The 12,500-nt window shown below is 36.3% G+C and overlaps 1 protein-coding gene across 1 annotated transcript in view; it reads left to right on the forward strand.

Moving 5' to 3' along the window:
• The window catches only part of LOC137621376 (uncharacterized), a 94,049-nt gene that overhangs the window by 34,177 nt on the left and 47,372 nt on the right, over positions 1 to 12,500 (forward strand). The window contains exons 10-14 of the mRNA XM_068351673.1: positions 2,912 to 2,984; positions 4,504 to 4,612; positions 5,815 to 5,978; positions 8,868 to 8,941; positions 12,442 to 12,500. The exon at positions 12,442 to 12,500 is cut by the window's right edge and continues 147 nt beyond it. Of these exons, the coding sequence (XP_068207774.1) occupies positions 2,912 to 2,984; positions 4,504 to 4,612; positions 5,815 to 5,978; positions 8,868 to 8,941; positions 12,442 to 12,500 (479 nt within the window). The remainder of the gene's footprint in view (positions 1 to 2,911; positions 2,985 to 4,503; positions 4,613 to 5,814; positions 5,979 to 8,867; positions 8,942 to 12,441) is intronic.

The raw sequence follows: 12,500 nt of genomic DNA on the forward strand, positions 1-12,500 counted from the left end.
ATCAATTTATCCAATATAAACTGTGAACAGGGTTTCAAAATCAACTTATCCACCATAAACTGTAAACAGGGTTTCAAAATCACTCATCCAAAAAATCAACTTATCCACCATAAACTGTAAACAGGTTTTCAAAATCAATTTATCCAATATAAACTGTGAACAGGGTTTCAAAATCAACTTATCCACCATAAACTGTAAACAGGGTTTCAAAATCAATTTATCCAATATAAACTGTTAGCAAGGTTTCAAAATCAACTTATCCACCATAAACTGTAAACAGGGTTTCAAAATCACTCATCCAAAATATCAACTTATCCACCATAAACTGTAAACAGGGTTTCAAAATCACTCATCCAAAATATCAACTTATCCACCATAAACTGTAAACAGGGTTTCAAAATCACTCATCCAAAATATCAACTTATCCACCATAAACTGTAAACAGGGTTTCAAAATCACTTATCCAAAAAATCAACTTATCCACCATAAACTGTAAACAGGGTTTCAAAATCAACTTATCTACCATAAACTGTAAATAAGGTTTCAAAATCAATTTATCTCCCATAAACTGTAAACAGGGTTTCAAAATCACTCATCCAAAATATCAACTTATCCACCATAAACTGTAAATAAGGTTTCAGAATCAATTTATCTCCCATAAACTGTAAACAGGGTTTCAAAATCACTCATCCAAAATATCAACTTATCCACCATAAACTGTAAACAGGGTTTCAAAATCACTTATCCAAAATATCAACTTATCCACCATAAACTGTAAACAGGGTTTCAAAATCACTTATCCAAAATATCAACTTATCCACCATAAACTGTAAACAGGGTTTCAAAATCACTTATCCAAAAAATCAACTTATCCACCATAAACTGTAAACAGGGTTTCAAAATCAATTTATCCAATATAAACTGTTAGCAAGGTTTCAAAATCAACTTATCCACCATAAACTGTAAACAGGGTTTCAAAATCACTTATCCAAAAAATCAACTTATCCACCATAAACTGTAAACAGGGTTTCAAAATCAATTTATCCAATATAAACTGTTAGCAAGGTTTCAAAATCAACTTATCCACCATAAACTGTAAACAGGGTTTCAAAATCACTTATCCAAAAAATCAACTTATCCACCATAAACTGTAAACAGGGTTTCAAAATCAATTTATCCAATATAAACTGTTAGCAAGGTTTCAAAATCAACTTATCCACCATAAACTGTAAACAGGGTTTCAAAATCACTTATCCAAAAAATCAACTTATCCACCATAAACTGTAAACAGGGTTTCAAAATCAATTTATCCAATATAAACTGTTAGCAAGGTTTCAAAATCAACTTATCCACCATAAACTGTGAGCAGGGTTTCAATATCTCATGAATAACTATCCATAATTCCAAGACTGAACATTGTTGTGCAATTGCTCTGGTGTGTATTCCCCTTGAAGTACGATCGTAAATGTCAGCGGAGAAGTGACGTCATCAAATATTATGACGTCATTAGATATATTATGACGTTCTTGGCTCCACCTATAGTCAATTTTTTTTTGTGAGGCAGAATTTCACCGAGTAGCAGGGGTGCCCTTTTAGCTCGGAAATATTATGTCGTCCTTAGATACATTCTTGGCTCCACCTATAGTCAATTTTTTTTTGTGAGGCAGAATTCCACCGAGTAGCAGGGGTGCCCTTTTAGCTCGGAAAAGTTTCCTGATATCTGATTGGTTGGAAGTAGTTTAGTCTGAATACTTCTGACCAATCAGCGATCAGGAAACTTTTCCTAGCTAAAAGGGCACCGCTGCGAGTCCGTGCTAATGCGCCCCATTAAGAAAAATTGAGTATAGGAGCCATTATACCCTTTTCCCTCCTGTTAACCCTTTTACCCCCAGGCTAGTTGGAACTTTTCAACCCTTAACCTCCAGGGGTTATTTTTTATTCAAGCACATTTTGCAGTATATATTTTTCAAATTGCTCTAACAACCTTAATTTTCGTCATAGAGAGGTCAGGTTGGTCTCATTCTCTTGGAAAATGCCTGAAGTTTCTGATAAAAATTATGAAATATATGCAAAAAAAAATATAAATAGCAGTTTTTTGCAAGGACGTACCGGTACGTCCATGTGGGTAAAGGGATGGGTTTTGTGAAACGTACCAGTACATCCTTTAGGGGTAAAAGGGTTAATAGGAAATTTGTAATTACATTTCTATTAGAAGTTATTTTTCATGAAGTTACTCATACTCAGAAATAACGATCCTGATTGCGTCTCAATCTCCAAGTTAATATCATCCTATAGAATAAAATTCTCAAGATTCCGTAGTCCAATTAAAATCACAATTGAAGCAACATACCTGAGATTGATTGATTGATTTAAGGTTTTCTGGCATCCTGACATCGAAGGTCATTGACGCCGATATCAAAGTGAGAAGGGCCGCTTGATAATACATGTGCAAGAAAATATTGCTTGCCCAATATATACTGAATTTTCTTGAAGTTCTTCCATGTATGAAAGTTTTACATGAAACTGAGATCTTTCATTTCATATTGATGATTACTGTTATAAATATATTGAGCTTCATTGACCTATAGTCCATTTCTTTTATCGAGGCAGATTTGCACCGAGTCGCAGCGGTGCCCTTTTAGCTCGGAAAATTTTCCTGATCGCTGATTGGTTAGAATGATCTCGTCCAACCAATCAGCGATCAGGAAACTTTTCCGAGCTAAAAGGGCACCGCTGCGAGTCGGTGCAAATCTGCATCGCTAAAAGAAATTGACTATAGAAAGTCTTGAGGGCTGCACAATAAAAGAACGAGGGCCGCACAATAACAGACCGAGGGCCGCATGTGGCCCGCGGGCCGCAGGTTGCCCATGCCTCATCTAGAGTCTAATTGATATAATGATCTGTTCTCCAGCAAGGTGCCTTATACTTTGTCTACGGAAAACCTTTACACGTGTGATGCAGATTCGCTTGGCTCCGACTGCAAGGTAAGGACTGCGATGGTTGGAAGACTGATTTTCGTTATAGCCGCCACAGAGATACCGGGCAAAATAAGCCCCTCCCACTGATGACGTCATAGCCGGTCACGTTGTCTCCCCCGTTAGCAGTGGTCTTAATACATCCCCTTACAGATTTCAAACTATACTATAATCAATTCTTTTTAGTGAGGCAGATTTGCACAGACTCGTAGGGGTGCCCTTTTAGCTCGGAAAAGTTTCCTGATCGCTGATTGGTCGGACATGGTAATTCTAACCAATCAGATAACAGGAAACTTTTCCAAGCTAAAAGAGCACCGCTGCGAGTCAGCGCAAATGCGCCTCATTAAAACAAATATAGTATAACATATATTGCGTTGTGACTTAATGTGGGAGACATGATTGGCTATGACATCATCAGGGGGTGTGGCTTATTTCGCCCGGAATCTATGCTGCGACTATAGATTGGAATAATAACTCATATTTAAGATAATTTTTACCTGATCATCGTAGCAAGGAAGGTTTCAGTTGCTGTTTAGATGATTTAAGGGATAGGCACATCTCTTTTTTAGGAAATTTTTAGGTTTTGGAAGATTTAAGGGATAGGCACATCTATTTTTAGGAAAGTTGTAGCTAATTTTTAGGTGATTTAAGGGATGGGTATATCTTTTTAGGAAAGTTTTAGCTTTTAGATTTAAGGGATAGGCACATCTCTTTTTAGGAAAGTTTTAGCTTTTAGAAGATTTAAGGGATAGGCACATCTCCTTTTAGGAAATTTTTAGCTAATTTTTAGGTGATTTAAGGGATAGGCACATCTCTTTTTAGGAAAGTTTTAGCTTTTAGAAGATTAAAGGGATAGGCACATCTCCTTTTAGGACATTTTTAGCTAATTTTTAGGTGATTTAAGGGATAGGCACATCTCTTTTTAGGAAAGTTCTAGCTAATTTTTAGGTGATTTAAGGGATAGGCACGCTCTTTATAGGAAAGTTTTAGTTTATTTAAGGTGATTTAAGGAATAGGCGCATCTTTTTTTTCGAAAAAATTTTAGTTTTTAGATAATTTAAAGGATAGACATATCTCTTTTTAAGAAAATTTCAATTTTTAGATGATTTAAGGGATAGGCACACATCTATTAGTAAAGTACCAGTTCAAGAATTCCATTTTAAATACTAAAAGATATTTGGTTATACTAATTTTGTGGACAATGCAGGCACTCTCTCTCTCTCTCTCTCTCTCTCTCTCTCTCTCTCTCTCTCTCTCTCTCTCTCTCTCTCTCTCTCTCTCTCTCTCGTTAGATTATGCCAATAAATAAAGATATTCTGTTGTACTAATTTTGTGAACAATGCAGGCCATCTCTCTCTCTCTCTCTCACTCTATAATTATGTCTTCTGACCTCCCAAACAGTTTGACAATGGCAAGACGCTCTCTCTCTCTCTCTCTCTCTCTCTCTCTCTCTCTCTCTCTCTCTCTCTCTCTCTCTCTCTCTCTCTCTCTCTTTTTTATTAATTATGTCTTCTGACCTCCCAAACAGTTTGACACCGGTGAGAGGTGCCTCACTCTCTCCAAGCATAATTCGACAACCTATATACGAAGATCCCAGGATTGCAAGAGAGAGACTTACTATGCCTGCCAGTGGCCAGGTACGAGTTTATCAAATGTTGCACAGTATTGCATAAATAGGGTATGTTATGAAGGATTTAATCATTTATTAATTATCTCAAAAGTTAGGATGTGATTCTTCTTACTTTTCTATTGCAGTAGGATTTGATCTTTTATAGAGTGATGCTCTTTTGTTATTTTTTGTTGTGTACGAGTTTAGTTTACATATTCTCACTCGAGAGTCACAAGTTAGAGATCATCTTTAAAGTCTTTTTTCCCTGTTTGATATATGTTTTTTTCTGTTAGTTTTGTAGGACTACCCATATCATTATTATTATTATTATTATTATTATTATTATTATTATTATTATTATTATTATTTTTATTATTATTCTTATTATTATTACTACCTCTACTGGCTAATCTATAACCCTAGTTGGAAAAGCAGGAAGCTATAAGCCCAAGGGACTCCTACAGGGAAAACAGCCCAGCGAGGAAAGGAAGTAGTGTAGTGGTGTAGGCCTACCCATATTATTATTATTATTGTTATTATTATTATTATTGTTATTATTATTATCATTATTATTTTATTATTATTATTATTATTATTAAGCTATAACCCTAGTTAGAAAAGCAGGAAGCTATAAACTCAAGGGGCTCCTACAGGGAAAACAGCCCAGCGAGGAAAGGAAACAAATGAAAAATATAATATTTTGAGAACAGTAACAACATTGAAATAAATATTTCCCTTATAAACTATAAAAACTTTAACAAAACAAAACCGAGTTTATAAATCTTGCATTACATTTATTCTGGTAGTAGTGCAAGCCTATCCACAACTGAGACAGTTCATGAATAACGTATTACAGTGATGATATGATATTATTCAATGGTAGAATTATAGTGTGATTAGTAGTTCAGCTATTTGCCAAACCATCCTGTCACAATACATCACAACATTTATGTAAAACAGTGTTATCAGCTTTTTTTTTTTTTTTCTCCCTAAGTAGTTCAGCTTTTTTGCAAAACCATCCTGTCACAATACATCACAACATTTATGTTAACTGGAGTTATCAGCGTGTTTTTTTTTTTTTTTTTTTTTTCTTTTTTTTCTAAGTAGTTCAGCTTCTTTGTAAACAATCCTGTCACAATACATCTCAACATTTATGTCATGTTTTTTTTTTTTTTTTTTTTTTTTTTTTAAGTTTTTTTTTTTTTTAATTTTTTTTTTCTCTCTGAACAGAACATTGCCCAACTGGTTTTTTCCCGAACAATGGTCTTTGCTACAAGTTGATAAATAGTAAGGCAACGTTCATAGACGTACTTCGTGACTGTGAGAAGGATGGATCTGCATTAGCTTATCCAGAAACCGTGGAAGAACTCCAATATCTCAATTACCTCTATCGAGTAAGTTGTATTTTTGTTTTGCTATTATCAGTATTAGCCAAGCTGCTACCTTAGATAAGGTTACTATTAAAAAACTAACGAATTTTTAACGCTATAACTGAAACCTTAGATAGCTTATCGTTATCCTAACCTGCCATTCAAGCTGCTACCTTAGATAAGGTTACTATTAGCATAACTAGCCAATTTTCAACACTATAGCTGAAACCTTAGATAGCTTATCGTTATCCTAACCTGCCATTCTAGCTGCTACCTTAGATAAGGTTACTATGACCATAACCATCCAATTTTTAACTCTTTATAGCTGAAACCTTAGATAGCTTATCGTTATCCTAACCTGCCATTCAAGCTGCTACCTTAGATAAGGTTACTGTTAGCCTAACTAACCAATTTTCAACGCTATAGCTGAAACCTTTGATAGGTTATTGTTGTCCTAACCTGCCAGCCTGTAACCCTGGATAGATTATTATCTTAAGTAACAAAGCTAAAATGTTAGATTGCATATTATCCTGGCCTGCAACCCTGGATAGATTATTATTATCTTAACTAACAAAGCTTAAATGTTAGATAGCTTATTATCTTAACCTACCATCCTGCAACCCTGAATAAATTATTATCTTAACTAACAAAGCTGAAATGTTAGACAGCGTATTATCTTAACTTACAAAGGTGAAATGTTATATAGTTTACTTTCCTAGCCTCCCAGCCTGGAACTCTGGATAGATTATTATCGTAGCTAAAAGCTAAAATGTTAAATAGCGTATTATCTTAACCTGTCAGCCTGCAACCCTGGATAGATTATTATCTTAGCTAACAAAGCTGAAATATAGCTTAATATCCTAACCTGCCAGACTGCAACCCTGGATATATTATTGTCTTAACTAACAAAGCTGAAATGTTAGATTGCTTATTATCCTAACCTGCAACCCTGGATAAACTAATATTATCTTAACTAATAAAGCTGAAATGTTTGATAGCTTATTATCCTAACCTGCCAGCCTGCAACCCTGGATAGATTATTATATTAGCTAACAAAGCTGAAATGTTAGATAGCTTATTATCCTAACCTGCCAGCCTGCAACCCTGAATAAATTATTATTATCTTAACTTACAAAGGTGAAATGTTAGATAGCTTATTATCCTAACATGTCAAGCTGCTTATTTTTTGCAGCTATAATAATATATTCCAGAATATTATTTGCAGTTATAAACCCTTCAAGAATATTTTTGACAGCTATAAAACTTTCTTCAAGAATATTTTTTTCGCTATAAAACCTTCTTCAAGAATATTAATTTTGCAGCTGTAAACCCTTCAAGAATATTTTTGACAGTTATGAAACCTTCTACAAGAATATATTTTTTTTCAGCTACTGAACTGACGTAATAGAATATCTATTTAGGTATCGAACTACCTTAATAGACTATTTATTCAGCTATTGAACTGTCGTAATAGAATATTTTTTTAGCTATATAACCGTCTTAATAGACTATTTATTCAGCTATAGAACTGTCGTAATAGAATATGTTTTTAGCTATACAACCGTCTTAATAGACTATTTATTCAACTATTGAACTGTCGTAATAGAATATATTTTTAGCTATATAACCGTCTTAATAGACTATTTATTCGGCTATAGAACTGTCGTAATAGAATATGTTTTTAGCTATACAACCGTCTTAATAGACTATTTATTCGGCTATAGAACTGTCGTGATAGAATATGTTTTTAGCTATACAACCGTCTTAATAGACTATTTATTCGGCTATAGAACTGTCGTGATAGAATATGTTTTTAGCTATACAACCGTCTTAATAGACTATTTATTCAGCTATAGAACTGTCGTGATAGAATATGTTTTTAGCTATACAACCGTCTTAATAGACTATTTATTCAGCTATAGAACTGTCGTGATAGAATATGTTTTTAGCTATACAACCGTCTTAATAGACTATTTATACAGCTATAGAACTGTCGTAATAGAATATGTTTTTAGCTATACAACCCTCTTAATAGACTATTTATACAGCTATAGAACTGTCGTAATAGAATATGTTTTTAGCTATACAACCCTCTTAATAGACTATTTATACAGCTATAGAACTGTCGTAATAGAATATGTTTTTAGCTATACAACCCTCTTAATAGACTATTTATACAGCTATAGAACTGACGTAATACAATATGTTTTTAGCTATACAACCCTCTTAATAGACTATTTATTCAGCTATAGAACTGACGTAATAGAATATGTTTTTAGCTATACAACCGTCTTATTAGACTATTTATACAGCTGTAGAACTGTCGTAATAGAATATGTTTTTAGCTATACAACCGTCTTAATAGACTATTTATTCAGCTGTAGAACTGTCGTAATAGAATATGTTTTTAGCTATACAACTGTCTTAATAGACTATTCAGCTATACAACCGCTGTGATAGAATATCTTTTTAGCTATATAACCCTCTTAATAGACTATTTATTCGGCTATAGAACCGTCGTAATAGAATATTTTTTTAGCTATACAACCGTCTTAAAAAACTATTTATTCAACTATAGAATTGCTTTAATAGAATTTTTTTTTTTTGCTACACATTTGTCTTGATACACTATTTATTCAGCTATAGAACTGTCTCAATAAAATATTTTTTTAGCTATACAACCATCTTAATCGACTATTTATTTAGCTATAGAACCGTTGTAATAGAATAATTTTTCAGCTATGGAACCGTCATAATAGATTATTTATTCAGCTATGCAACCATCTTTATAGACTATTTATTCAGCTATAGAACCGTCGTAATAGAATACTTTTTTCAGCTATAGAACCGTCGTAATAGAATATCTTTTTCAGATGCGTATTGAACTGTTTTCCGTATTTTTATTTCTTCCAGATACATAATGGAAAGACAATGGACTATCCTGCAGTGGCAGGGAGTGTAAAGATTATGATTGGATTGAACAGCATGTAAGTAATCTTGTTTTCACTCAGACTCAAAGATTATTCTCTTTCTTACTCTATTAATCCACTACGCACCAGCATCGATAATGCAGCGACTATTTAATGTGCTGCCAGCTCATCTAAGAAACATATCTGGAGTGAGTGTAGATGTGTTTAAGAATAAGCTCGATAAATACCTAAGATGCATCCCAGACCATCCAAGACTGGAAGATGCAAAATACACCGGAAGATGCATTAGCAACTCTGGTGGATATACGAGGTGCCTCACACTGAGGGACCTGGGGGAACCCAAACAAAAAATAAGGCAATAAGGGTAAGGGATAAGGTAAGGCAATGTACACACACTCAGTTGGTTGTTTTGGCCTTAGCACATCAAATTTAAGAATGATTCCTTTACGATTGTGGTGGCCGATGTGGTAACGTTCCCGACTGGTGAACGCCGGACTGGGGTTCGAGTCCCGCTCAGACTCTTTAGTTTCTTTGGTCGCTGCAACCTCACCATTCTTGTGAGCTAATGATGGGGGTTTTGGGGGTAGCCTATAGGTCCATCTGCTTAGTCATCAGCAGCCATTGCCTGCCCCTCCTTGGTCCTAGCTTGGGTGGAAAGGGGGCTTAGGCATTGATCATATGCATATATGGTCAGTCTCCAGGGTATTGTCCTACTCGATAGGGCAATTTCACAGTCCCTTGCCACTGCCATTCATGAGTGGCTTTTATACCTTTAAAGTCCTCCTCTGGAGAACATTGGATCCTCCTCGCCTATGGTTCTTCTTTGCCAAGGTTTCTGTTACTTTTCTATCTTCTTCTTCTTCTGCTGCTGCTGCTCAGCTTTAACCCATCTCTATATGGGGCCCCCGTTGTTATGAATGAGTCGTCTGTATCGATTTCTGATCTTGGCTTCGTTTTCGTCAATACCTTTCCATAGCAAAGCTTCCCCTTCACAATCACGCCATCTCTTTCTTGGTCTTCCCCTCTTCAATCTGCCCTGAGCTTCCATCACCCCAGTACCATCGTATGTCTTCCATCATGATGTTCAGAGTTGTGACAAGTGTCCATACCATCTAAGCCTACCCTCCTTTTTAGAAGCATCATCACCTGTATGTTCTCCAAATTGCACAAACATTGGTATATTAGGACAGTCACATATTTTAGACCTCATGAGAAGACTTTAATTCAATTATTCCACAATGTCTGGCATTGATTTTAGCCTTCGGGAAGTGGTCTAAACGTTTTAGAGGCTGTCTGAGCAAAGATCTGACAGTGATTTTAGCCTCCTGGAACTGATGTAAACGTTTCAGAGGCTGTCCGAGCAAAGATCTGACCACGATTTTAGCCTTCTGGAAGCGATGTAAACGTTTTAGAGGCTGTCTGAGCAAAGATCTGACAGTGATTTTAGCCTTCTGGAAGCGGTGTAAACGTTTTAGACGCTGTCGAGCAAAGATTTGACAGCGAGTTTAACCTTCTGGAAGTGGTGTAAACGTTTTGGAGGCTGTCTGAGGAAAGATGTGGCAATGATTTTAGCCTTGTGGAAGCTGTGTAAACGTTTTAGACGCTGTCTGAGCAAAGATCTGACAGCGAGTTTAGCCTTCTGGAAGTAGTGTAAACGTTTTAGAGGCTGTCTGAGCAAAGATCTGACAGCGATTGTAGCCTTCTGGAAGCGGTGTAAACGTTTTAGAGGCTGTCTGAGAAAGATCTGGCAATGGTTTTAGCCCTCTGGAAGCGCTTTAATTGTTATAGAGGCTGTGTGAGCAAAGATCTGGCAATGGTTTTACCCTTCTTGAAGCATTGTAAATGTTATAGATGCTGATAAGTTGAATGTAGAAAAATTCGAGCCGGGAAACGTTACATGGTTTACTCCAGTTTAAGGGTTTTAAAGGTTGCTAATGAATGACATAGGTGAAGGACAGTCATATTGTCCTTGAAACTCACCATATATACTTTTCAGTGCTCAACTCCTCCTCCACCCGTGCTAGGACCAGGGAGGGCCTGGCAATGGCTGCTGATTACTCAGTATGTAAGTCTATAGGCTCCCCCAAACCCTCTTTCCTCAGCTCACAAGGAGGGTGAGGTTGCAGATGTTAACGAAACTATCGCGCTTGAGCAGGACAGGACTCGAGCCCCAATCAGGGATTTTTCCAATAGGCCACCACAACCCTAAGGTACAACAGTACAGTTGGACACAGGAATTCCTTGTACACCTTGCCTCACAGTAAGGGTGTGACAGGGTGCACTTAAAGGTTTAAAGGTCGCTCATGAATGGCAGAGGCAAGTGACAGTGACATTGCCCTATCATGTAGGACAATGCCCTAGAGACTGACCATATATACATATGATCAGCGCCCAAACCCCTCTCCACCCAAGCTAGGACCAAGGAAGGCTAAGCAATGGTTGTTGATGACTCAGCAGATAGACCCATAGGCTCCCACCAACCATCCATCCTTAGCTCACAAGGATGGCGAGGTTACAGCGGCCAAAGAAACTAACGAGTTTGAGCGGGACTAGAACACCATCTCCTACTTCACACTTCATAGTCTTCAGCCATTTAGGCCTGGGTTTTCCAACTCTTCTAGTGCCTTGTAGAGTCCAGTTAAACGTTTGGTGAACTAATCTCTCTTGGGGAGTGTCCATACAGTAACACCAATCTCACTAAATTGATATATATCTTGATTTTTATATGTAATTTCAGGCGATTTGATTTCCAAATTTTACTTAACCTAGCCATTGTATGATTGGCTTTTTTCAATCTTCCATTAAACTTCAATTCTAAAGACCATGTAGTTCCTAAATATTTAAATCATTCCACCTCATTTATCTTTTCTCCTTCCAATGAGATTTCATCTTCCATTGCATATTCCGTTCTCATAATCTCTGTCTTTCTTCTATTTACTTACCTTAAGCCCAACCTCATGTGATACTTCATGCATTCTAGTAAGCAAGCTTTGAAAGTCCTGTTACCAATCCAGTCCAATCCATCTCCGCCATCCTCAACTGTTCTATGCATCCCAAAATCCATGAGGAAGATTAACAAGATAGTTGACAACACATTCCCTTGGAGTACTCCAGTGTTCAATGGAAATTCATTTGATAGGACTCCACTAACATTAACTCTGCACTTGCTATGCTCATAAACACTTAATCTAATTTACAGAATCCATGAGGAGGCTAAACAACATAGGTGACAATACATTCCCTTGGAGTACTCCACTGTTCACTGGAAATTCATTTGATAGGACTCCACTAACTTTAACTTTGCACTTGTTATGCTCATAAACACTTAATCTAATTTACAGAATCCATGAGGAGGATAAACAACATAGGTGACAACACATTCCCTTGGAGTACTCCACTGTTCACTGGAAATTCATTTGATAGGACTCCACTAACTTTAACTTTGCACTTGTTATGCTCATAAACACTTAATCTAATTTACAAATTTAAGAGGAACTCCATAATAACTAAGGACATGCGTGTCTATATAATCATCAATATCTCAACCTGTATTTCAGATACGAGGACTGGTCCAGTGGATATGACTACTATCCCGAAGAGGACCTCTTAGCCAGAG

This window comes from Palaemon carinicauda, chromosome 28 (genome assembly GCF_036898095.1).
Source record: "Palaemon carinicauda isolate YSFRI2023 chromosome 28, ASM3689809v2, whole genome shotgun sequence".
NCBI lineage: Eukaryota > Metazoa > Arthropoda > Malacostraca > Decapoda > Palaemonidae > Palaemon > Palaemon carinicauda.